The following is a 27,898-nucleotide window of genomic DNA, read 5'->3' on the forward strand; positions in this document are numbered from 1 at the left end:
ATTCAGTCTTAGAATGCCTGACAACACTGAATACGGAATGTCTCATTTGCAACTAACAATTACGTATAATGCTGTATAATGGAAAGGTGTAAGGAGGAAGTAGGTGCACCAGTAGTAATATTTGGTGTCAAGACTATCTGGTTTGACAGATATAAATGAAGCAGAGTAGTTCCTTTACCAGAAATGTTTAAGGACAGTAAATGGGGAAGTGAGTAATGGTGGAAAGGGTGGTTGGGTAGAAAATACCAAGTTTGCAGGGAACTAGAAAGATTACAAGACTACTGATGCATAAGTAATTTATTAGCATTCAGAGGGGAAATTAATGAAGCTTGTTATACACACTTCTCAGTACAGGACATGTACAAACCTACAAAGAAATGGAGATTTGATAAGATGTGAATGCAAAATGCCAACTTTCATGGCTCGGGTGATGTGAGAAATGTGTGACAAACAAGGGATCTGGAGAGCTGTTTCCCTGGGATCCCTGAAAGAAGTTTTTATTTTTTTGTTGCTTGAATGATGAAAATAGGCAGTTAAATGTAATTTTAGACGGGGTGTCACGTATTTTATAAATTATTTCATAGAGTAATCATGAATGCTCTCCGAAGAGAATGAACTGCAGGCAAAAAGCAAGAAGTTATCTTGAGTTGGAACCAGAGGTCAGCTGAATTTAGCGGTCAAAGGAATTGGACACACAATAACACTGAAGTAGTGACACAGATATTCACTTCTTCAATCGTTAAATGTTGTGTACACAAGAAGGGAGGAGACACTGGGGAGTGACTGTTAATAGCTCCTGTTTGGATTAGACATAAAAAAAAAGGGAGGAAACAATACCTGAAGATGTATTAGCTTTGTTACATTAGTCATACTTGGGAAATCTGAAGAATTTGCACAAGTATGAAGGAGCCCTGGTTTGCCAATGAATATTGTGAGAAATTAATAATAAAATGTTAGCAGACCAAAAGAAACTCAAGTTTGGTTTTCCAGAACTTCTTAATGCCATTTATATTATACGGTATGAACATTATTAACCGACACCAATGAAATGAAAACTTTTGTTTAGATAGTCAGGTGTTTTAAGATATTGCCATGCAACCTTTATAGGATTCTCTTTTCACACATGGCAAGATACTTCCTTGAATAGCCAAAAAACTAAAGCAACAAACTTTGGTATAACATTCACTGGATAGTGCAGGCTTTAGTGGATGCCTGAACATTGAATTTAGATAAAAATATTGTCATACCTTTCATTATAACTTCATTTTTAAGGATGATGTACTATTATCAGTCATCTTTGAAAGCCCAAGAAACATTTTTTATTTATTTATTTTTTTTAGCTCTGCATGGGATAAATTGGAAGTTGGTCCACATGTTTTTGACATACAAAACATTCCTCTCCTTAATGAAAATTAAATAAATTGAGCATCTCTACACGGCAAAGATCAATCACACCACTTAAACACTGATATTAAGTAGTGCCTCCTCAAATTAAGGCATGATATCTGTTCCAGTGCCAGGCTTGAAGTTTATTTCCCCCGTTAGTTGGTTTTTCACTGTTAGCGCTGCTCTAACAGCACTCTCAGAGCCATAACTAGGGTTATGGCACCCCAACTTTATGTTGCATCTAGTTACAACAATTTAAGCACTGTTAACTTAATGCCTCTTCATGCTGTTAGCACCGTTGTCACGACAATTTCATGCAACATTATGGCACTACAAAATGCTGTTAACGGCACTAAAAAAAAATGCTTTAAGATTGAATTGTTGCCGAGTAGAGGATGCATTTAGATATAATGAAATTATTCCTAGACAAATAAAATGAGCATAACATTTTTTTCTTCTTTTTACAGAATAAAATGTTAAGGCCACTAAAGGTTACTGCTAAAAAAAGGTGCTAGGTAAAATCAACTTGGTTATAATTTGCACACCTGAAAATGTGAAGGAACAAAGCTTTATGTCAGCCTTAAAAGGCACTACTAAATGTTTACCTTTCTTGATCTCAAAGCTACAAAATGACATTTTCAATACAGCATTCAGCATTCAAACATTTACTTCAATGATATTTAATGGATTTTTTCAACTACGCAAGAGGTGGGGTAGTTATGATATTTAATAAGCCAATTTCATTCCCCTTTTAATAAGCCAATTTCATTCCTACATAGGTTATCAAATAAAATGCTAAATGACCTGACGCTACATCAATTATTGGGGGAAAAACAGTAAGAGAACAATACAGCTTAATTCACACTGAACAGTACTACTTTAAATAACAGTTCAATGCATTGTGCAACAAAATAAGGAAAAAATAAAAACTTCTTTAGCCTCTCAATTTTTTCCATTAGCAAAATATAACAGTACTGAACAAAGTTCTCAACATTATAGGAATGCAGTTACTGAAAAAAGCAAATGAGAAAGTCACAAGATTTCCTATGAGAACTTATAATGCCATCAAATTCCAGGTATCATAATGCATATGAAAGCAATGCTCAACTAAAATCATCTTAAAAGTTCACACAAAAACAGGCATAAGCAATAATAAAACAAAAACATGTATATTGCACATATTTTCAATAAAACAACAATAATGAAAATCCAGCAAGCCTTTTATTCACGTGCAAAATAAGCTTGAGAAAAAAAAAAATAAATGATAAATTTCATCAGGAAAATAGATCAAATTAACACACTTAAACTAAATCCCTGTGGCTAGGACAGCATCAGATTTCTAATGAATGAAATTAATAAATGAAATTACCTTATCAATAACCCTTTCATGTATATTGCACATATTTTCAATAAAACAATAATGAAAATCCAGCAAGCCTTTCATTCAAGTGCAAAAATAAGCTTCGAGGAATAAAAAAATATATGATAAATTTCATCAGAAAAAGATAAAAAACAACACACTTGAGGCCCTGTGGCTAGGACAGCATCAGAATTCTAATGAATGAAATTAATAAATGAAATTATCTAATCAATAACCCTTTCAATTAACAAAGGTAAAAAAGTATGGGCTGGCACCCAACCTAAGACTAATACTACTATAAAATTGATGCAGTAACTGTCCCAGCAAAGAAAAAAAAATACTACACTTGGTACTACATTAAATATTCATTCCTCCTCAATGGTACATCAAATTAACTTCAAGTTGATAATTTGCAGACACTTACACACCTACGGCTCAGCCAAAATATCAGATTACTAATAAATGAAATTTCATATCATCAATGACCCTCTCTATTGACAATGGCAAAAAAATAATGGGCTGTACCCTTGTACCTCAAACCATGACTCTGTACCAAAAACTTGATCCTTAATGGTAAACAAAATTAACACCTTTAAGTGAAATACTCCACCACATCATCTACTGGCCACTATGAGAAGAATAGTGACGATTCTCGCACAGGTTTGGATTGGCATTTGAGCTGCTACCTGGAAGACACACATTCACTGGTGCAAAACTCTCATAATTAGGAGTTTCTCCATTTCCAGCAACCCTGCACCCTTCAACATCATAGACTGTAGCATTTTGAACTGGAACAGGCATGTAATATGGATTTTCAGTCGAACAGTGACCTTCCCAATCTATGCTCTCCAAAACCCTGAATTGGCTGCTTCCACTAGGTACGTTTTCAAACACATTCGTTGTCATATTTGAGTTCTGCTGTTCTGAGTTAAGAAAATGTTTGACTGCTTCATGGGATACATTTGCCCCAAAAAATTCAGGAGAGAAAAGCAATTTACCATCTCCATTTGCTTGTTTGCCACCCTTATCCACAAATTGTCTGGCTTTTTCTGTTGTCAGTCCTTGAAGCGGAGATGAATAATTATGGCAGTGATAATTCAGAAATTGTGAATAATAACTCAAACTGTGCTGATTAGTTACTTGAGGCATTAGGCAATCAATATCAGACACACCAGGTGTGTGTGCATCATCCTGCAATGTCACTGCACTAGGTTCAAAATAGCCATAGCCATACATAAGACCATTCCTGCTGTTGTCACCTTGAAATGCATCTACTCCCCCTCCAGCACCTGTGTAATTCACAATAAATTTACCATTCCCAAAGCTGTAATCATCCCTAATACCATTCTGACTCTCGCTACCATTTCTCGTACTTTCCTCTCCAGTTACAGAGTTTTCACAATTACTTGTGAAACCATCTTGGAACATTGATGGTACAGTTTTTCTCAATGTAATATTAGCTTCCACAGTTTCATTATTAAATGTATCACTTGATTCACTTGCATCTTCTGCAATGATTAAATTACCATATGAATAATCAAGGTGAAAGGAGGTTTCCTCCTTGGGTTCATCATTCCTATTGTAGCATGTCTGACAGCCAACACTACCTGAAGGACATCCACACCTCCCTCCTGCATCTCCCAGCAAACCAGTATTACACTTGCCTGACTCCTCATGCAAGTCAAGGAAGTAACTGCAAAAGCATTCACCATTACATCGTGGACAAGTGTTTCGCATCATGTGTTTGGCAAGATCAGACGGCCTACAAAAGACAGTCTTGCATCCTGCACAAGAAAGACTTTTGTTCTGAATTACAGCTCTTTCTACTTTCATGTGATGTTCCCAAATACTTCTATCCTTGAACTTCTTTTGACAAAAGAGGCATTTATAACTTGAACAAGAATTTTTGTTTATGTGCTTCTGAAAAAAGTAGAAGGTAGCATAGCGCTTATCACATCTGTAACACTTGTATGGTTTTACGAAAAAGTTTTGAGAGGATGACGAAACGTGTCCTTCGGTATTTTGTCTATTTGCACCCTCTTCTTCCCACGCCCTGAAATTGTTACATTGCTTTGGCAAAGAATTTTTGCATGCTTCCATAAGTAGTTTTGAGTGAATTTTCTTCAATTGCTCCCTCTCAGAGGATGCTTTATTACCCATAGTACTGCTAACCTGAGGCTTGTAACTCTCAGATTTCAGTAGGTTGTCGGTCTTTAATACCTGCTGGCCTTGAGTAATCAAGGCCTGATCACCTTTCGTTACTTCCTGTGGTAGCAATGGTAATCTTTTTTCAGACCCGACTTGGAAGTTACCACCTTCATTGTCGAATCTTTTTCTGCCACCTGTACACACCTGCTTCAGGCAGTGGCGCTTCAATGAATAAGCATGTTTAAACTTCCTTAGACATATCTGACAATGATATTTGGTGGATTGTACCTTCTGTTCACTGTGTTTGGCAGGATTATTCTGAGAAGAGGTCTGCACTTCAGAATGCACACGATCTTTCATTTCATAACCTGGTCTACCTGACTTGATAGAACTATCACATTCCTGAAGGCATGTAGTAGTGACTTGGTCATTTATGTTCTTGCTCAAATCTATTCCCTTAAATGGTTCTGATGTCCAATTAACAGTCTTACTTCTAGCTTTCTGTATTCCTTCACTGTAGCTATCTGCTTTAGTTTGATTCCCATTAATATTTAAACTAACATCTTTTCCAGTGTCATTCACATGCATCTTTAAATTACTACTTGCACTTTCAACTGGCTCACTTGAGTAGTGTACTTCAATTACGCTTTGGTTGTAAGTCCTGGCTTGCTCAACAGAAAAATTTGACTTTTTCCCTATCTGATTTGAAGAAACAGCGTCACTGTTTTCTCGATGGTTCATGTTTTGCAGGAAATCAGGATGAAAAGCAACTTTTTTATTCCCTATATTTTGGCCACCATTCCCAGCCTTCACATGCAGTCTGGTCTTCCCTTGTAAACTCTTCCCAGAGATGTCAGATCTTTTCATACTCAGGTTGAGTGGTTTTCCCTCATCAACCGGTATTTGTGGTTTTCCCTCATCATCCGGGATTTGTAAAACCACTCTACTACTTGACCCATAATCCAAAACTTCCCTTTGTTCATGAAGTTTTTGTACTACCTTCAAATTCATATCTACTATGGTCTTGGTGGCTTCATTTCTTACTTTAGGCAAAAGATGCTGCAAAATCTTTACATCCTTTCTTTTTTTTAGATTACCACTGTCTCTTGTGTCTGAAAAATTCAACTTGTATGAGTCACCTTTTGGGAACCGGATCTTTAAATTATTAGATTGGGCATGTGATGACTTCTTAAAATGTCTATTCAAAGATGACTTGTGCCTGTAACTCTTCTTACATACCTTGCATACAAACAATGCTTCAAACTTACTCGGGCTACAACTAACATTTTTGTTTTTAGTTACTTGGGTCTTCATTTTCCTATGTCCATAATCTGCTTGCATATTTTTTCCAACAATGGATTGGTTTGTGCTTATAAAATTTCCTCTTAAATTTTCTTTGTTTGGCTGCATTTGAATATGCATTGGTATCTTTGAATTTCTCACTAAAGTTCCTGATGCGAAATCAGATGTCTTTGAAATTTTTCTAAGCTGAGAAGCACTTTTTTCTCCCAGTAACTTATCCAATTCTTTACCACTGGACTCATTGTTTATTATCAATTTTATATTTTTCTCTGCAGCTCTGAAATGTAAGCGCTTCACTTTTGTAATTCCCAAAAGTGTTTTACTTGCAGTTTCTCCAGCTTTAGTAGCCACAAAGTTTTTAAGATCTACAGTCTCACTATCCAGGTCAAAAGCCTCTGTACAAGCAAAGTTGTTGTCTGCACAATGACCTTTAAAACTTTTGTTTCTTACTTTAATTCCTCTTTCAATTATTCCAGAGTTACTTGGCTTGCTGAGAGATACTTTTTTACTGCTATGTCTTGAAGCAATGGCTTTTACACTGTTTCTGGAAACTGTTACTACTGGTTTTGGCAGTGTACAACTCTGATTTTTGGAAAATTTCAAATGATCAAGTTTTTTAGGTTTCTTCTTTGAAACTTTACAAACTTGCTTTGACTCTATTATCATTCTGGTTGCCAATGGTTTAAATATCCGACTGATGAGAGTTGTCTTTTTCATCTTGCAGTTTTTAGATTTACCATCGAAATCTGAAGACTTTACTTTACTTATACTTTTACTTTGAACAACAAAAGATTTGGACCATCTTTCAGACCTCTGGGTCATCGCACCTCCATGAACAGTTTTCTGATGGGTTTTGAGAAACACCATCAGTTTGAACCCCTTTCCACATTCTTCGCATTTATATGGCTTACTATTGGTGTGGAAGGCCATGTGATATCTCAGTCTATATAGTCGTCCAAACCCTCTTCCACAAACACTGCAGACATAAGGCTTTTCATCTGTGTGAACCCAAGCATGACTCCATAAATTTGTATAACAGCTGAAGCTCCTTGTGCATAAGTGACACTTAAAATCTAAAGGGGTCACTTCTTCCTTCCCCTCTAACTTTATGTACCGAGAGACACTACCAGTGTATGGATGTTCAAGTGCTTTCCCACCATTTCTTCTTGTTAAATGCTCCAATTTATGAAAATTGTAATTTGCCTGTGTCAAAAATACTTTACAACAAATCTTACATTTCAGTGCTTCCTCCGAATGAGACAACACCATGTGATGACATAAAAGATCACTTCTTGCAAAAGTCTTCTCACAAAAGGAACACCTACATCTCTGCATATCAGATCTATTTCTTGAGAAAACTTCAAAGCTGGTTTCATTTCTAACAGCTTCCAGGTCAAAATCAACTACTAGATCTTGGCTTTCATCGAAGTCTTCTCCATCTAGGTCTTCCTCTTTCAGTTCCACTACATGACATCTCAGGTGATTGGATAACTTGGCCTTCCTTGAAAATGATTTGTTACAAATCTCACAGTCATAATTCAAGCCTGTAGCTACACTCATCATTTTACAGTACTAAAACTGACATTTAAAAACTTGAACATGTATATCCAGCTCATCTGCAAAAAATAAAGTAACATTTAAGCATTAATTCCTTACAAAACATCAGTGTAAGCCACCTACATGTCAATTCTCTTTAAAAATAGTACGTATAGTCAGAATAACTTTTGAAAATAATTTTTTTTTTTAAATGACAGTATACCGTATCAATGTAATTGTCAAAACCAAATTTACGCCATCTCGCAAACCCTTTTATTATGAAGATTTTCCTTAATGTAAAAAATAAAGTAGGCTAGTCCCTCCCTATTCAACTCTTACTTGTTTACATATTTTATTTCCTTCAACTTTGGGCTAGAAAAGGGGCATATACTGCTTGCCCCACATGCTGTATCTTGGCCTCTTGCAATACTGTTGCTTATTCAAGTTTATGCTAGTCTTTGTGTAATGAAATATCTAGTTTAAGCAATCTTCAACTATACATATATCCTCAAGATCAACATATTTGCAGTGACGGTTGGCTCAATTGCTATTCCTATTATCATTATTTACTACTACTACTTACTAAAAAGTATATGACATGGCCTGTTTTTATGGGTAGATTATAAAAGTCATATTGGAAACGCACACTTCTTTGGCTGGAATTCCAAACCTCACATCTAGCTGGCCACTATGAACACTTGTCCCAGTAAAATATATCTTATCCTTATCAATTTGGTTGTCATTACTTTTTTTTCCCCCTCTCTCCATATACTAATGAAATTACTATTCTATTTGCTGCTTCCTGTATTTTATCTAGTCAGTTTGTGTTACTTAGCAATTTCTTTACATTAAAAACTACTGTAGATTCTTATTACAAACTGTGCAGTTTCCTACATATTTGAGCTCCATCCTAGCCACTTTATTCTGCCAGTAATTCTCAATAGTATCCGTATGCAGACAACATTTAATATCTTACATCTATCATTATTATGACATTTAATATCTTACATCTATGATTATGACAAAGTCATTGTTTAAAGCTGAATCTTATATGCAGATCTTAATAGATGTAGGATTAGGTTACACTAAATTACACTCAACATAGGGACAGACTGGATTTATGAAAACTCAGCTAAAAATATAAGTGATGCTCAGCCATGGTAACAGACAATAAAAGGTTTGAAAGGCGTAACAGGAGGAAAACCTTGCAGTTACACTAAGAATCAAGTGTTAGGAGAGGGTGGAAAGTAAGATGAAAGAATATGAATGGAGGTACAATAAAAGGAAAAAAAGTGGTTGCAGCTTGGGGCCAAAGGCATGCTGCAAAGAACCTTAAGAGGGGTGTGAGTACCACAGAGATTAAGACAGGTAGCTGGGATACTGATGATTTATTTACGGACAAACTGGGTTGACATTAGACAGGTGCGGACAGATAAGTAGTACAGACTCGCACCGTGAACAGAAATGACTTGAGACGGGAGATTTGTTTTCTTACAAACATACATTTGAATATATTAAGGCGTACAAATAATGGAATTGAATGTGTTATACATCGGCAGAAAGGCCGTGGAACGCTCTATCGGATGGAAGTAAGAACAATGTGACTTGATGATTGGATACAATGAAAATAGGGAAAAAGCGTTATCCTTACAGGGGGGTCCGCTTAAAGAGAAATAATGCTCCGATTTTTATGAATTTATATGTTATACATATATATAAGGTGATGTTCCAAAAAAAAATTTGTGATCGAATGATTATTTTGGTTTTTATTGAAAAAATAAGAAAAAATAAACTAAATTAACTTTCATATCTGCTTAGTTTTGAGCACTGTCCCCCCCAGATATCTGAGGTATCTGGGAGCGCTCGACAGTGCGAAAAAATAATTTCAAGAATTCAGCAAAAATTTTATTGTTATTATACAATTAAGTTTGTTCATACTTACCTGGCAGATATATATATAGCTGTATTTTCTGAAGTCCGACAGAATTTCAAAACTCGCGGCACACGCAGTGGGCGGCCAGGTGGTAGTACCCATTCCCGCCGCTGGGAGGCGGATATCAGGAACCATTCCCATTTTCTATTCATATTTTATTAATGCCCGTCTCCTGAGGGGAGGAGGGCGGGCACTTTAATTATATATATCTGCCAGGTAAGTATGAACAAACTTAATTGTATAATAACAATAACATTTTGTTCATGCCACTTACCTGACAGATATATATATAGCTGAATCCCACCTTCGGATGGTGGGAAGAGACAGAATAGGATTTTTTAGGAAACTTAAATTAAGTAGATGATATACATCTTGGTTCCTCACCTGTTAGCGGTGTACCACACTGCAGAAAATGCCTTCAAAACAGTAAAATCTCTCTCAGAAATAATTGGAAAAAACTCTGAAAAAATTGAGGAGACAAATGATAATTTATCAAGAATCTGGGACGTGATCAAAGGACTACAGGAATCCATAATCAGCCTTAAAAAGGTGGAATCAAATAACCTCACACGGATCTGGGATGCGATCAAAGGATTGCAGGGATCGATAGACAATCGCACAGATAGCCACCAGACTACTACGAATGCGGCATCCAGTTTTTCCTCGCCTCCCAGCAACACGGAAGTGCCCCGTTCCGAGCGGATGTTGACCCCCAAAACTCTTCTCCCTCCCCAGTGCCTCCGGTGGAAGATATATCCCCGGTGATGATTACTAGCCCTCGTAATCCTCCCCACCCTATCTCTCCCCCCCAACCCCCCATCGTAGATGCAGATGAAACTGATCATGAGGGGTCTGGCGGCTGGCAGATACAAACAAGCAGAAAGAAGAGAAGAACCTCCCGTTTGGCCGCTGGAGCCGGAGCCCAACATTCGTGTTTCACCTCACCCGACACTGAGAAGAGATGCCACGTAGTAATTCACAATCTGCGCTCATCGGTGACGCTGGATGCCATAGTGGAGAGAGTCAAGTTTCTCACTGGCTCTGACCCACTCATCTCTCACGAAATCCCATGCAGGATTAAACATAAAGTGGCTTACAGGATTACCTGCCTATTTCAACACCTCGACGTTCTTAAAGGCGAGAATTTCGGTCCTAATATATTAGTTTCAAGATACAGACTAATCCGGGATCAACCACCCCCAGGGGAACTTACTGACACTCCAACCAGGGTCATTTCCACCGCAAGTGCCAGCCAACCCCCCACGGCGAGTGACTGCCCACTCCCCCTGGCTAACCCCCCATCCACCCAAATGATCAGCGCATTCATCTCCCATCTTCGTGAGTAGTCATGGATACATTAAACATAATCTCTTGGAATATCTTTGGCCTCAAGCGGAACATTCCTCTTCTAAACATGTTCTGCAAAAACTTCAAAGGCATTATTGCACTGCAAGAAACGCTCCTCTGGCCACATGACCTTGCCATATGCGATTCAATTCATGAAGACTACAGAACCTTCTCGACTTCATCGATGCAAGTTACAGATCAAATCCTAGCCGGTCGCCCGAAAGGAGGCCTTTCTTTCCTGTGGCACAAATCGTTAGACAATACGATAAAGGTGATGACCTACAGGAGTGACAGATTGCTGGGGCTTCAAGTGACAGTAGGGAACTCGATTATCCTAATTATTAATGTTTATATGCCATGGGAAAATAACAATAATTTTGATCATTACTGCATGATCCTAGGGGAATTACACAGTATTATTCATGATTCTCCTGCTGATCATATTTGTATAATCGGGGACCTTAATTCTCACCCCACAAAACAATTTTATAATGAACTTACTCGCTTCTGTCAAAATCATGCTCTCCAATTAGCGATGTAATGCTCCTCCCTCCCTCCTCCTATTCATATGTACATAATAGAGCGGACGCTATTACAACTTCCTGGCTGGACCACTGCATCACATCTCCACAACTTCATGATTCTATTATGACCTGCAATATTCGCTATGATCTTGCAACGGGCTACGATCACATCCCATTACAGGTGTCATTCAGTACCCCAACCCTCCCTACCGTGAACCCCCTAACTGATCGACCACCAGCGGTAAACTGGGATTTTAAAAACCAACAGAAAACCAGAGACTTAGGGCGACCACGGAAACCAGGTTGCGGTCAATAGTTCAACCGGCAGACGCCTTACTTTGTACTAACACAAATTGTAGAAATGACCACCACAAGAGGGATCTGAATGAATTCTATTCGAACATAATCTCCGCTTTGCTTGCTTCGGGCAGGACTGCCTACAGATTTCGTCAAGGTAATTCTCGTAATATACCTGGATGGAATGACTTGGTTAAAGATCTGTATACATACTCACGAGAAATGTTTTTACTGTGGAGGCAAAATGGTAGCCCCAGGGAAGGGCACACTGCATTGCTAATGAGACAGGCGAGAGCGCAGTTCAAACTTGCTCTTAAGCACTGCAGGCTAAATGAAAAACAACTAAGAGCCGATGCAATGTCTAGAAACTTAGAATCTGGTGATTATCCTCGTCTTTGGAAAGATATCCAGTCTTTAAATCCCAAAACTAAAAAGCTATCACAGAGAGTAGGGGAAGCAGTCGGAGACGAAGCTATTGCAAGTATGTGGGGCGATCACTTCAACAATATCCTGAATTGCATAAATGATCAAGATTCCCGAAGGGATGTAGATAACCTCCTTACTGACAACATTCAATTTCATTTTGCAGACCGTATTACGCCAGGTAACATCAGCGATGCCATAAACAGCCTACCTAATAATAAATCGCCCGGCTGTGATGGTCTTCCTGCAGAGGCCTTCAAACTCTGCCATCCGATAATTTACATTTTGCTAGCTGCCCTATTCAATGCGTGCATAATTCACCGGTTTCTTCCAGACTCCCTACTCTTAGTTCACTTGATACCATTAATCAAAAACAAGCTAAAGGATGCAGCTGACCCTGGCAACTACCGGCCGATTGCAATCACAACGATCGCATCGAAGATACTTGAGTCTGTTCTTCTAGTTAGACTTCTCCCCTTTTTACACACCACTGACAACCAGTTCGGGTTTAAAGCAAACCACTCAACCGACACCTGCATCTACATACTGAAAGAATTGCTTAATTACTACCTATCATCAGCCTCTCCTATTTTCCTTTGTTTTGTAGATGTGAGAAAAGCATTTGACAGAGTAAACTACCTGAAGCTCTTCCTGAAGCTGCATAAAAGGGGCACACCCCTGTACCTAATTGGCATTTTACATTGCTGGTTCTCCACACAGCAATTCTGTGTCAAATGGGGTAACGTGTTATCTTACACCTTCGGCTCCCTAAACGGGCTCCGGCAAGGGGGCATTCTCTCTCCTTACCTGTTTAATACGTACACAGATGACTTGAATGTCAAACTGAACTCGCTCCCAATCGGATGCACCGTCAATGAAACAACTATAAACAACCTCTGTTACGCCGACGATATGGTTCTGATTTCCCCATCAGTGCAAGGTCTCCAACGACTCATCGACACCTGCCGCCAATATGCAGAGGAATTTGATATAATCTACAACGAAACCAAGACCCAGTGTATGTCGCTGCTCCCGAGATCGCTTAAGCATATTGCAGAACCTCAAATTTTCCTCGGAAACCATCGGCTGGAATTTGTGCACGAATTTCCGTATTTGGGTCACATTATCACCGACGACCTAAAAGATACGGCAGACATTGAACAGAGGCGTCGTAAACTATGTGCAGCTGGCAACATGATTGCAAGGAGGTTTGCCTTCTGTCACCGAGACGTGAAACTGCTTCTATTCCGCTCGTACTGCTACAGTATCTATGGGTGTTCCCTCTGGACGAACTATACCCAAGAGACCTTGAGACGCATCACTGTTGTGCACAATGACATTCTGAGACGCCTCACAAACACTCCCCGCTACCACTCCGCCACACAGATGTTCATTGAAAACCACCTGGACAATTTAAAAATCATTGTTAGGCGAACAATGTCCAGTCTGGTAACCCGAGTGAGAAACAGCAGCAACTCGCTCATACAAAGCATCCTAAGGAGTGAAGCAAGAAGATCTAAATTGTGGGAAAGATGGGAAAATGAGGCCTTTGTCCCCTAAAGGACTTAATCTCTGTATTGGCAAGATGTCATCTGCAGTTTTTGTCATTATTACATTTATAGCTGATATTTTAATTTTTCATTATTACTGTGATTCCTATCAAGTTAAAGTTTTATTTACATTTAATTTATGTATTAAGCCCTCTGGACCTGACTACTGTAACCACCTAAGGTCTCTAGTTGAAATTTGAGTTATATAATATGTGCACCAGCTGTTATTACTCGCAATGCATTTTTTTTTCTCACCAATATTATTACTGTTATTACCAGTATGATGATTACTAGCTTTATGCTACTCAGCTATGTTATGGATAAGTGCCGATTATTCATTTTCTTTTTCTATTTTATCATATCTCATGTATCTAGATTGTGTATGTTACTGTCTGTATCTTGTATACTCAATGTATATGGCCCCGAGCTGAAATAAAACATATTATTATTATTATTATTATTACTGTCACTTAAGCCTGCTTTTGCTTAAATCAGAGTTGCCAGCCAGGTGGAGACCTGTATGCTGGTGCGCTCTGGATGATCTGTCAACGGGTACGTGACCTCAACGTGACAAGACCATCGAGCCATACATATGAGGGCAACGAAGCAACTGACCACCACCTGACCAACTATCCAAAGACCCCTTAAAACTAACTAAAGGATGGGAGATCTTCACATAAGACTCACCACAACCTAAAAACACAACAATAAAACTAACCTAAACCTAACTAAGGGATAGGGAAAGAGCTACTTCCAGACCCCAAGACTGTGTCTGCAGAAACGTATGGCCCAAGTGAATTACAGTCGTCATAAATCGTTCTCACATCCCTTAGGTAATGTGAGGCGAAGACTGAGTTACTCCTCCAAAAGGTGCAATCAAGAATGTCCTTGATTGACATATTCTTTTGGAAGGCAAGAGAGGTAGCGACAGCTCTAACTTCGTGAGCTTTCACTTGTAAGAGGCTCAAATCAGTCTTCTGGAAAGATGAATGAGCCTCTTTAATGACGTCCCTCAGAAAGAAAGCAACAGCATTCTTAGATAAAGGTAACTCTGGTCTCTTCACAGAGCACCAGAGATTACCTGAGGGACCTCTTACCTCTTTTGTTCTATGTACATAGAACTTGAGAGCCCTGACAGGGCACAGGGCTCTCTCTGGTTCTTGGCCCACCAGACTTGACATACCCTTGATCTCGAAAGTTTTCGGCCAAGGATTAGAAGGATTTTCATTCTTCGCCAAGAAAGTTCGGCTCAAAGAGCAGACAGCATTGTCTCCTTTGAATCCCACTAAATTACTAAAAGCTTGTATTTCACTAACTCTCTTAGCCGTCGCCAGAGAAGTTAGGAAAAGAGCCTTCCTTGTCAAGTTTCGAAGAGACGCTGCTTGAAGAGGTTCGAAAGGACTTGACATTAAGAACTTAAGAACCACGTCAAGGTTCCATGAAGGAGGTCTCGTTTGAGGAATCTTCGAAGTTTCAAAAGATTTTAAAAGATCATGAATGTCTTTGTTGTCAGAAAGGTCAAGGCCTCTGTGCCTAAAAACCGCTGACAACATGCTCTTATATCCCTTGATGGTAGGGACTGCTAATTTCTGCACATTCCTGAGAAAGAGCAGAAAATCAGCTATCTGGTTCACAGAGGTCGAGGAAGAGGAAACTCCCTCCTTTTTACACCATGCCCTGAAGGAAGCCCACTTCGATTGGTAAACAGCTCTTGTAGAAGCACGTCTTGCATTTGCGATTGCTCGAAAGCAGCGGAGAGGTTTTGGTGAAACCTTTCGAAGTGAGGCTGTTTGAGTAGATCTTTCCTCCAGGGCAATGTCCTTGGAAAGTCTACAAGGAAAGACATGAGCTCTGTGAACCATTCTCTCGCTGGCCACATCGGAGCGATCAGGGTCAACCTCGTCCCTTCTGAGGCCGCAAACTTCCTCATGACTTCCCCCAAAATCTTGAATGGTGGGAAGGCGTACAGATCTAGACCCGTCCAATTCCAAAGCAACGCGTCCACAGCGATCGCTTCTGGATCTAGGACCGGGGAGCAATAAAGAGGAAGTCTCTTGGTCCTTGACATCGCGAATAAGTCGACCAGGACACGTCCCCACAACCTCCAAAGGTCTCGACACACGTCTTTGTTTAAGGTCCATTCCGTCGGTAGGATTTGTTCCCGACGACTGAGAAGATCGGCCCTGACGTTTTGCACTCCTGCAATGAACCTCGTCAGGATCGTAACCTTTCTTCTCTTCGCCCACAGCAGAATCTCCCTCGCCAGGAAAAACAAAGTTCTGGAGTGTGTTCCTCCCTGATTCTTCAAATAAGCGAGTGCTGTGGTATTGTCGGAGTTTACCTGAACGATCTTGTTCTTCAAACTCCTTTCGAAGAACTGCAGAGACAGAAAGATTGCTGCAAGCTCTTTGACATTTATGTGCCAGGCTACCTGTTCCCCTCTCCAGGAGCCTGACACTTCCTTCCCTCCTAGTGTTGCTCCCCAGCCCGTGATGGAAGCGTCGGAGAACAACACTAGGTCGGGGCTCAGAAGACTTAGGGACAAGCCCTCCTGTAGTTTCTGTGGGTCGAACCACCATCTTAGATGGCTCTTTATTGGAAGAGATATTCTCAATATCGCATTGAGATCGTCCTTAGCCTTCCACTCGTCCGCAAGGAAAAACTGGAGAGGCCTGATGTGCAGTCTTCCCAAGGAAACAAACCTTTCTAGCGAGGAAATGGTACCCAGCAGACTCATCCATTCCCTCGCCGAGCAAGTTTCTTTCCCTAAGAAGGCCGTAGATCTTTTCTAATCCTAAGCCGCTGACGTTCCTGGGACGGAAACGCTCGAAAAGCCACTGAATCCATCTGAATCCCCAGATACACGATGGACTGTGTCGGGGTCAGATGCGACTTTTCGAGGTTGACAAGAAGTCCCAGGGACTTTGCTAGGGCTAACGTGAACTGCAAGTCCTTCAGACACTTTTCTCTCGACGACGCTCTGATAAGCCAGTCGTCGAGGTAAAGGGAAACTCTTATCCCCGAAGAATGTAGCCACCTCGCCACATTCTTCATGACTACGGTGAACACCATTGGAGCCGTGGTCAGGCCGAAACACATAGCTCTGAACTGCCACACTTTTTTGTCTAAGACGAACCTTAGGTACTTTCTTGAAAGAGGGTGGATCGGGATGTGAAAGTACGCGTCCTGCAAGTCTAAGGACACCATCCAGTCGCCCGGTCTCAAGGCTCCCAGAACAGAATGAGGCGTCTCCATCGTGAATTTGGTCTTTTCCACGAAAAGATTGAGCCTGCTTACATCTAGAACTGGACGCCAACCTGACGACTGCTTTGGTACTAGGAAAATCCTGTTGTAAAAACCTGGAGACCCCAGGTCCGCGACTTGTTCCACCGCTCTTTTTCGATCATTTGTTGAAGAAGATCGAATAAAACTTGTTTTTTCTTCTCTCCCTGATAGGATGGAGAAAGGTCTCTGGGAGTCGTAGAAAGAGGAGGAAGATCTAAAAAGGGGATCTTGTACCCCTGCTCCACGATCTTGAGGGACCAAGTGTCCGTGTCTCTCTCTCTCCATGCTCCCGCAAAAAACTTCAGTCTGGCTCCGACTGGTGTCTGAAGGACATGCTTCTCACTTGGAAGGCTTTGATTTAAAAGAAGCTCTTCCTCGTGAAAAACCTCTCCCTCGAGGAGCTGCTCTCGAGGGAGGAGCCCCACGAAAGGGCTTAACCTTCTTCGGCGGTCGAACAAAAGCTGAAGAAGTGGAAGGGACTGCCGAACGTCTCGAGGACTGGGCTAAGAGGTCCTGCGTTGCCTTTTCTTGTGCCAAAACTGGCTTGTCGCTTAAGGTCCTTAACCAAAGCAAAGTCTGGGGGAAGAGATGGTTAGAAAGAGGAGAAAAAAGCAAATCCGCTTTCTGAGCTGGAGTAACTGAACGAGCCGTGAAATTGCACAGCAAAGCTCTCTTCTTCAAGAAGGCCGTCCCAAAATGAGAGACGAGCTCCTCTGAACCATCCCTGACGGCTTTGTCCATGCATGATAACACGCTGGACAGCTCCCCCAGACTGAGAGATTCTGGGCTTCTCGATTGCAGATCCAGAACTCCCAAGCACCAGTCTAGGAAGTTGAAAACTTCAAGAGTCCGGAGCAGACCCTTCAAATGATGGTCCGTCTCCGTAGGGGTCCAGGTCACTTTAGCAGTGGATAAAAGGGACCTCCTCTGAGAATCCACCAAGCTGGAGAAATCCCCTTGTGCTGAAGAAGGGATTCTTACACCCACGTCTTCTTTGGTTTTATACCACATACCCCCTTTTCCGCTGAGTCTAGCTGGAGGAAGTGCGAAAGTTGTCTTGCCTTGATCTCTCCTTCGTTCCATCCAATCTTGGAGTTTCTTGAACGCCCGTTTAGTGGAGAGCGAAGTCTTCATCTCGACAAACTCCGGAGTCTTACCAGTCTTAGAGGATGAAAACTGCGAAGGAGGAGACTTGGGAGCTGCAGGCTGGAACTTGTCCTCGAAGGACGAACGCAACAGCCGCACGAGAACTTTATAATCCGAGATTGAAGAGGCAGCAGAAGGTTCCTCTTCAACAGAGTCAGCAGGACTACTCAACTCTCCTTCTCTAATCGGAAGAGGAGACCGCCTCTCCGGAGAGGGCGTACGTATGTCGGGTCTTGCCTTAATCAAAGACCCCCTATGCTTACTGGATGAAGCCTTATCTAGGCTGTCTTCTTTGTGACGTTTACCACTCGAAGTAGGCAGAGCGTCCTGACGGCGATAAGCGTCCTTAGCGACACCCGAGGCAGCCTCACTTGCAAGAGAAGCGTCCTTACGTTTCTTAAACGAAAGGGAAGACATGTTATCCAGAATACGCGCCTGTGCGCGCAACCAGCGTCTTGAAGTACGACTTCTTCTTGGCCAGGTCCCCCAAAGCGTCCTGAAGAGCGTCCTGCTGAAACGTGCCTGCCCAAGCGTCCTGTCGAACGTCGTGCCGAGCGTCCTGCTGACGTCCTGCTGAGTCTTCAAAAGCGTCCTGACGCAACGTCTTCTTAGAGGACGAACGAGATCGGCAAATCGCCGAAGGAGACGCAATCGGCGAAAGAGACGAACGAGAGGAGAGGGCGAAAGAGACGAACGAGGAGAGGGAGAAGGAGACTGCTTCGTCCTCTTGACGGGCAGTCTAAGGTCCTTCCTCCGCTTAGGCTCGACTGCTGCTGGGCGAGTCCTCTGAGCCATAAGCGTCGATAGCTGGTCCTGAAGGGACAAAAGAATGTTCTTCGTTGGAGAGGAACGAACAGAGGGAGCAGGACTGATCCTGCGAAAAGACGAGGGGCGAGGGGACGCCTCCTTCCTTCTCACAGGTACAGCTACCTGCTTCTCAGGGATACGCGCCTGTGCGCGCAACCCAGCGTCCTCATCGGAGGAGATCTTACCTCTTTTCTGAGGAGGAAAAGCGTCATAAGCGTCCTCCGAAGAAAGCGGCGATACAGGACGTGAAGCGTCCTCAACACGAAACGTCCTTTTCAGCGGACGAGTGTCTCTCCGAGCGCTCCACCCCTTGCGCGGGGAGGACGCTTCGGAGGACGAAAAACAGTCCTTAAGGATGCGCGCCTGTGCGCGCTCCTTGACAGCCTGGGACTTTGCAACAAGGCCTGCCGAAGGGACGCCAGATCGGTGGGGAGCCCCCGTAACCCTCTTGCGGCTTTCGACATACCCTCTCCCTGAGTCTTGGGAGTCCGATAGAGGTCTAGGCCTAGAGGCATTATGGGGCCGATCTGACGCCCCCTCCACAACACTAGGGGCACGATCACACACTTGAACTGAGCCAGTTTCCAAGGCTTTCACTTTGGTCTCCAGAGTGCGTAGAGACTCCAAAATAAGAGAGAGAGCATTAGCCCGAAGGCAACACAGGTTTAGGAGATGCAAACTCTACAGGTGTTAATACAGGTGAATTATTACCCTTACCTTTGGTAGAACCACTCCTGGAGGAAGACCTCCTGATCCTATCGCGTTCCAATTTACGCCGATAGGACTCATACACTCTCCAATCATCATCGGTCAATCTCTCACATTCATTGCACCGATTATCCACCAAACAATTATGCCCCCTACAACTCATACATACTGTGTGGGGGTCTACCGATGATTTCGGTAGCCTCACCTTACAATCAGTCCTCACACACACTCTGAAACTCACTGCACTTGATCCAGACATCACGTTTACAAAAAAGCCAATCCAAAGTCAAAAAACGGTCCACTATCGCGTATGCCAATCCAACAATCCAAAATCAATACCAAAAGACAATCAGATACTTAAATGCGAGCCAAATCCAAAAAATCCTGAGCGGAGGTCTGTAAACAGTAGTTTACCGACCGGCGACAGAAAAAAATATGAATAGAAAATGGGAATGGTTCCTGATATCCGCCTCCCAGCGGCGGGAATGGGTACTACCACCTGGCCGCCCCGCCCACTGCGTGTGCTACGAGTTTTGAAATTCTGTCGGACTTCAGAAAATACAGCTATATATATATCTGTCAGGTAAGTGGCATGAACAAAACATAAATTTTATGCCAACAACGTTCATTTTCTGTCCTTTTTTTCTAAATGTTAGTATTTTATGGTGGAATAGTCAGAAGAAGAGTCCCAGCCCTTTAAATACGAAAAAATGCAAGTTATTAAAAAAAAAAAAAAAAAAAATCATATTTTTGTTCGTACCAAAATTATGAGTCAGGCAAATGAATAATTTTTAATGAGAAAGCCAATAAAATTCTCTAAATATCGACATATAAATCAATGGAAAACGATTAAGTCCAGCCAGTGAAAAAATTGATAGAAAAGAGGGTAAGAAACAGAGCGCAATACAGAAACAACTTTGCTGGCATATTGATACCCGAGATACACGGTCCAAGGTATGATCTAGCCTATGGAAATCGCTTGTCTCGGTGGTGGCGGTGGTGGTGGTGGTGGTGGTGGTGGGGAGAGAGATGACCCTACCACACGCACGAAAAATTTCTGTAAATTTTACATACCGCTACGTCAGTTGGATAGATAGGGGATAGAGTATTTTTACGTACTATTACGTCAGTTGGACATGAAAGTGTTAAAAATGTAACTCTTCCTTCATTTTTAGGGCTATTGCAATGCGGCTTCATAAACAGAAAGTATATCATAGTGGAAAAACAATGTTGTGAACAGTTTTTCAATTTTTTGCTTTTTTAGGATGGGGGCAAGGGGGAATTTCCCCCCAAAATTTTGTTGATTTGGTTATCACGAGTTCCTCGTCAACCTAAGAAAAAATCTAGACCCAATAAAATATTTGCCTTTCTTTCCTCTTTCCAATGGTATATTTAACTTTAAAATTGGTCTATAAATAAAAAAAATAGTTAGCGTTTGAAGTGCAAAAAAAGCGAAAACTGAGAAAAATGGCCGTAAAGGTCAAGAAGTGTTTTTTTTTTTGGCACTCGTGGAAAAAAACTGATCTTTGAGCAAAACCATGATACAAACAAATGTTAAATACTCACTTGCGCTTAATTCAGAATGCCTTTCCTTCTTTTTAATAGTTCTTAGTTTTTTTTTTTTTTGGCACCAAGTCCCCCACATCAACACGGCCCCCCACAAAAAAAAAAGGGTATAATTTGCTTGAGGTGAGGCTATCATCAAGTACCAAATGACTCTGTTGCCTGGTTTGAAACCAAGCAAGTAAGAATTTGTCATCATATACTCCCTTTTCATTGTCCTTTATTACTTTCATCAACTGCGAGTGTAACTGTGAAGGTGAAAAAACCTCAGATGATTGCGCAGCAGATGACGTTGAGGCAATGGGGGCGGGGCTCTCAGCAGCCAAAACAAGAGCCTCGTGTTGTTGTTGTTGTTGCTGGTCAGCGCTGGATACATCAGCCAACTGGTGGTAATGCCTACAGTGCATCGCATGAGGTCCGATGATGACACTACTCCCCTACGGGATACTATATGGATTGGATTATTGAATTTAGGCCCATTGCCAAGCACTGAGACTGAAAGGAGAACTGTCAGTGAGAAGGTCTGAAAGGTGTAACAAGGAAAACCTTGCAGTTGCAATGTGAAACAACTGTTAGAGAGAGGGTGGTAAGCCAGGGAGAAGAAAAGTAATATGAATGGAGGTGCGGAAAAAATGAATGAAACAGGGTACAGCTAGGGGCTCAAGGGATGCTGCAAAAAACTAAATAATGCCCACGGTGCACCAAGTGAGGTACACTGGTGGCACTAAACGCACCCTTATGGGAGTTTGAGTGGTTGGATATAGAAAATAAATGAAGTACAGTTCGGTTTAAAGGTGAAATTGGGAGAAAACCCAACAATTGCACTATGAAGTATGTAATAGTTCAGAGAAGTTACAGCAAGGTGATCAACCAGTTAATGTTGGAATGGAGGTAAAGTTAAAGACCAAGTAGCCAGTGCAGCTAGGGGCCAAATGGATGTACAGACACACTTGGGCACTAAAGTGGGGGCCCCGTATTTGCGTTCTCCGGATTCGCGGATTTCTCTTGGGAACGTTTCCCTGCATTATTCGCGGAAAATTCGTGCATTCGCTGTATTTTTCTATGAGAAATAACCACAAATTTTTTTTAATCAATTTCATCATAAAATGCACTTTTTGTGATAAAACTATTAATAAAAACCAAGTATGAAAATTTTTAGTGTTTTTTCTTGAGTTTTAACTAACAAAATAGGGTGTTTTTAGCGTTTTTATAGGGGTTCCAAACATTCGCGGGTTCTAACTATTCACGGGGGGTTATGGTACGCATCCCCCGTGAATGCGGGGGGGCTACTGTATAGTCGATTCACATCAACCGTGCATTTGATGTCCAGTCCGTTACGATGCTCCTGATTGGATGTTGATAAGCCAATAACAGGGCTGGAAACTGTCTCTCTCTTGAGTTCCCATAGTGGGCTCTCGAGAGACTGAGTTTCCAGCCAATCAGGAGAGTCATAAGGGATTGGCCTAGACATCAAATGCACGGTTGATGTGAATCTACTATATAGTCATCTTATGTGGTACAATGATGAGTGAGCAAGGAACCAACGACTAATGCAATCTCTCCTATACAATCTGGTATTGGGATGAGACTACTTAACCCCTAATGGCCCCACCCCATGGGTAGTAAAGGTGAGGTGGGTGAAACACACCTTAACCCACAAGGTGGGGCCCGTCTGTAAAATTGACACTATTTTCAAATGTCGCTGTAAATTTAGTTCCTCCCCTTAGTTCTGTTTGAGTGAGGTCAACAGTCTCACTAGACATTCAGCTCACTCTTGAACATAAAAGATGCCAGGTTTCTCTTAAGCATAAAAAGCATAGTTGTAAACCTTCAGTCAGCCCAGGGAGGCTTCCGTATCCGAAATTACAATGTTAGAAGATTTAATTATGTAAATTTTGGTGACAATGGCTTTTGATGATGATACTTATTCATTTTCATCAAATAGTAACGATGGTTTAAGTTATTATGCACAAGGCAGTTAACATACACATACACTCATTCAACCAATTAATATAACTGCTGTATATATTTTGTTATTTTTAAGCGTTTCTTGAATAGCTAAGGAGTAATATTGTCATGAACAAATTTGAAATTATCTCAGAATATACTGCATACAGCATAAACAACATGCAGATTTATAAAAAAAGTTATCTCCAAAACAATTTTTTTAAATGTTTTCAAAAATATCTTATATTTAGTTTTTAATTATTAATCTGCGACACAAGGTGATTACAATCTGGTATAATATTAGGCAATGTTAAAGAAAAAAATGAGCAAGAAAATATTGGTTCCATTACTGAAGTTACTCATGCATAATATTGCTGTTGTTCTTAAGTTGCAACCCCCTTGGGTTAATTAGCAGAAATTCAGATTCAGGCAGTCAGTTCCCCAAAAAAAGAGAGAGAGAGAGAGAGAGAGAGAAAAAACAGTTAAGATTCCATGGATGTTGGTCAAAAAATGCACATTTTATCCCGTGAGGTGCAAAGGGGGGACGCTGCTTAAAGACTTCTGTAATAGAACCAATATTTTCTCGGTAAATTTTTAACTCGTCACCTAACGTTTTACATGCCTGAAAAGAAGTTTTATTGCAAATAATCAATAATAAAATATACTTCTATTTAAATAACTGTATGATAATGAATCTTCACTAAAAGAAGCCATCATCAAAAAGAAACTGGAAAATAACAAAGATCAATAAAAATCTTTGACCATTGCTCTAATTTAAGATACAAAAGCCTCCCTGGACTATTAGACCACTTAAGGGGAGGTTTGCAATTTTACTCTTTATACCTATGATTAAAGAGAATTCTGGCATCTTTTATATTCAAGGGTGGGTTGAATGGTTGGCAAGACTGTTGACGTCACTCAAACACAGCTAAGGAGGAATTAATTTGTCAAGATATTTAAAAATAAAGCATCAACAATATCTCTGTCGACCTTACACAACATAAAAGACGTAGCTTTTAGCGACAAGCAGCACCTCTTGGGTTGATGTATATAAGCCTGGCTGTGATTCACAGTAGCCGGTCACTGATTTGGCCGAATTAAGACTTTGTTCGAATTAAGATATTTTATCTGAACGCAGAGATTCAGACAGTGAGTTAGGTTAGGGTGCTTCCAAGTTGAAATGCTCTCTATCTTCAACTCTTCACTATTTAACGTGTGTTGGAAATCCAAAAACTTGAATTTGGTACAATTTGAGTATTAAAAAAAATAGGGTAAAACATCACAGCAGGCCAAACAGGCCACCTACAATCAACGCTTGCCACCCTCCGAAAAAGTACATTATAACGCGTCCTGACACCGGAGATGGGCATCAGTCGCGACTTCTTGTTGGTGAGAAACTGAGCTAAAGACCTCTACTCTCCTTTCGAAGTAAGTATTTTCTCCAAAGTTAGAAATTAAGGCCAAATTTTAAGATTTAAACAGAGGGTAGTGAAAAGGGTGGCTACGGCAGTGGAAATCTCACCAAAACGCTTTAGAAATTTTTACTTACAACTAAAAAGGTTTCGAAGATTGACGCCTTCTTGATGTTTACGGAGTCGCTTGTGTCAACAAACTTCCCATTTCCTGTGCTAAATCTGCACACCACTTGTACCCATAGACGCTGGGGCACTTTCATCACAACAATCGTAAACCAACCTCTTACCAGCACTTATTCAAGGGGACTACGGCATTCTTTGCGGCATTTTGCGCTCTTCAATTGTTTATGTGTTGTCAATTGGTATGTGTTTGTTTACCCTCCAAACTAGGTATAAGACTTACACAAAACCGGGCAAATAAGTGAAATTAGCGTATCTATTTGTATTATATATACGTACATATTACAGCAATTTTATCATTACTGCATTACTATGACAACTAGAATTCATCGAAACAGTTTGTAAATGCATCGGCATATGTATGACGCTCCACTAGATTGGCAACGATGAGTCATTTTTCCTCACGTCGTCTGCTCGTAAGTATACATCCGAAACATTTGTAATTTTTGGGGGTTAATTTGGTTGCAAAAAAGGGACAATAGACATGAATTAAATAAACATTTTGAAGTAAAGTTAAACTAAATATTGAGTAAAGTAAACAATTAAGGGAATAAAGCTTTGCATCTCATAATCAGTGTTGTCGTCTGCTGCTCGTAACTGTGTTTGCGGAGTGAGTGCTTAGGAACCAGGAACCACAGCGTGGTTCAAGTGCACTGTGGAGTGAATTAAGACCAAAATGTGTATAATTACAATCAAATAAGCACTGTGGAGTTTCAGTTGTGATGGCAGTAAGGATAAAAACCACCGATTACAAGGTAAGAATGAATTCAGTTCCAACCATAACCCCGGGAATAACAAGTTTCATACTTTCACTAATATAGGCAACAAAATGTAGTTTTATTGTGCTGATTACAACTGCAATCTTGAGTAAGATCAATAAACGTTACATATATACGCTAACATTGTTCAAATGAGTGCTGGGAAGGCTGGGGAAAGATGGTGGCCGTCACTGATGAGAACCTTCCATGCAAAACGTAGCCGCCATATTGGATTTCAAAACTGCCTTGAAAACATATTTTATGAAGAGCTCACATGCTTATTTTAGTTCGTATGGGGCTTTCATACATCACATTATGTTGACGAAACTTCAGTCTTTTAAATGGTATGCTTAGAGTTGCAATTGTATTCTTGTTTCACCAATTAAATATAGAGTGAATAAGACCCGTCCACCGTGATGAGGGTTGGCCTGCCGTGGTGTTCTACCCTATATATATTCCTGGAAAACATATTAACACCTAGGCCTCCGTATTTAACATGGTAAAAGTTAATTTCTGGTCCAAACTCCAATTCCAAAAGGGCTAGTAGGTACTAAGTTCGCTTTGTTTAGTAAGTGTACTAGCCCCTAGGGGACCCAATGCCCCTCAGTGTTTCGTAAAATTGAAATTCGGAGAAAATCCTCAATATATATATAGTAATAAATGCTAGTTTGCAAGACAAATACTAACTATAGTAGTTTCAAATCAACCGTGCATTTGATTTCTGGGCCAGTCCCTTATGACGCTCCTGATTGGCTGTTCATAAGCCAACCACAGGGCTAGAAACACTCAGTCTCTCGAGAGTTCACATGGGTAGGATCTATGTTCCACCTTTCCTGAGGGATACATCTTTCAAAAGGATCCCTCAGGGGAGGTGGAACATACATCCTGCCTCGTAAACACACTCGAGAGAGTTTCCAGCTCCGTGATCGGTTGATGTGAATCTCCTTTAGTTTGCAAGACAAATACTAGTTTGCAAGAATCATGAATATGAAATATAGGTACTATTTAGCCTTATTTACTAACGAAGATTTGAAAGACATAATGAAAAGTCTGGTAAAGATGATCAAACCAGAAACGAACTTTTCCCTCGAGACTACGAATAATTCGTGAAGTGTGATACCACGTATGCCTATACCCTGTTTTTTTTCATCTGTCCATCAGCCTGTGGTGTTTTCACATGGTAACACTGCTTCCCGGGCTTTAAATAGTTACGCTATGTGTAAATTGTCGGTAAATAAAAGGATATTTGGGTGTACATTTGCAACTGAAAAGATTTAATAATTTAATGTATGCGAATTACACTCAATATTCGAAATGGGATTTTATTTAAAGCCCGGGACACAGTGTTACCATACACAAACACCACAGGCGGCTGGATAGATGGAAAAAAACAGTATAGGCATCAGTTAGTAGCCCAGCAGAAGCGACTTATTTAATCGAAAAATTAATATTTCAGTCTAGCCTACTAAAATATATGGAAATATTGGTTAGCCATTACATATATAAGAAAAAATACCAAAAACATTAAACCTACTAAAACTAAGCCAATGGCGGCGTAACCATGTGGCCCAGCTTTCTTCTGTACCCTAGGCCAACTGATTTTTGAAATAAAAGCAGATTACTACTTTCGTTTGACTGAATGTTGCAAAACTCTTCAAACTGATATATCTAAATTGAAATATGATATTGGATAAATAACCTAAATAAGAGTAATTTCCATTCGGCACATTAGCCTAGCCTTGATTGGCATTCAAGTAGCCGGTCGTTATTCCGTTTAGGTTAAGGAACCAGCAAGTTAGTTTGAACTGAAGGAGAGATTCTTTGCTTTTAATAATGGTGGTATAAATATCAATAACCATTATTAACCAAACCAACCTAGACTGGCTAATTAACCATTAACAACTATGGGGGTATAGGTAGTCTTGAGCCGGCTCATAACCATTTTTATTTCATTCACATGTAATAAAAAAAAAACTTAAAATTTCAAAACATACGGCTCAGTATTTTTTCAATATACAAACATTTGTGAAACATACTCACCAAATTTACTTCAATTTCAAATGAACATCCGGCAAGTTGAATTAAAATTGGCAAGATTACGAGGTCACGCTGACGACACGAGGAGCAACTTGTAAGAGGAAAGCGACGCTTTCCGTTCCAATAATGCCATGCGCCCGAATTTTTAATTAAATCAACTAAAACCTCTCATGTTTCCCCAAGTCAAGTATCTAATCAAAATTAAATATTTAACTTGTAATTATAGAGTATTTTATACGGGCAATG

The 27,898-nt window shown here is 40.6% G+C and overlaps 1 protein-coding gene across 1 annotated transcript; it reads right to left on the reverse strand.

The window, feature by feature from the left end:
- Positions 1 to 1,902: 1,902 nt before the first annotated feature.
- Positions 1,903 to 27,898, reverse strand: LOC135195511 (uncharacterized). Its single transcript, XM_064221741.1, has 2 exons — positions 27,656 to 27,898; positions 1,903 to 7,812 (listed from the first exon to the last, which is right to left on the reverse strand). Exon 2 carries the CDS (start codon positions 7,757 to 7,759, stop codon positions 3,365 to 3,367), a length of 4,395 nt encoding a protein of 1,464 aa, XP_064077811.1. The 5' UTR covers positions 7,760 to 7,812; positions 27,656 to 27,898; the 3' UTR covers positions 1,903 to 3,364.

This window comes from Macrobrachium nipponense, chromosome 16 (assembly GCF_015104395.2).
Source record: "Macrobrachium nipponense isolate FS-2020 chromosome 16, ASM1510439v2, whole genome shotgun sequence".
Lineage (NCBI taxonomy): Eukaryota > Metazoa > Arthropoda > Malacostraca > Decapoda > Palaemonidae > Macrobrachium > Macrobrachium nipponense.

Bases quoted from the DNA above. Each gene is read 5' to 3' on its own strand.
- LOC135195511 (XM_064221741.1), bottom strand. From the start codon at position 7,759: ATGATGAGTGTAGCTACAGGCTTGAATTATGACTGTGAGATTTGTAAC.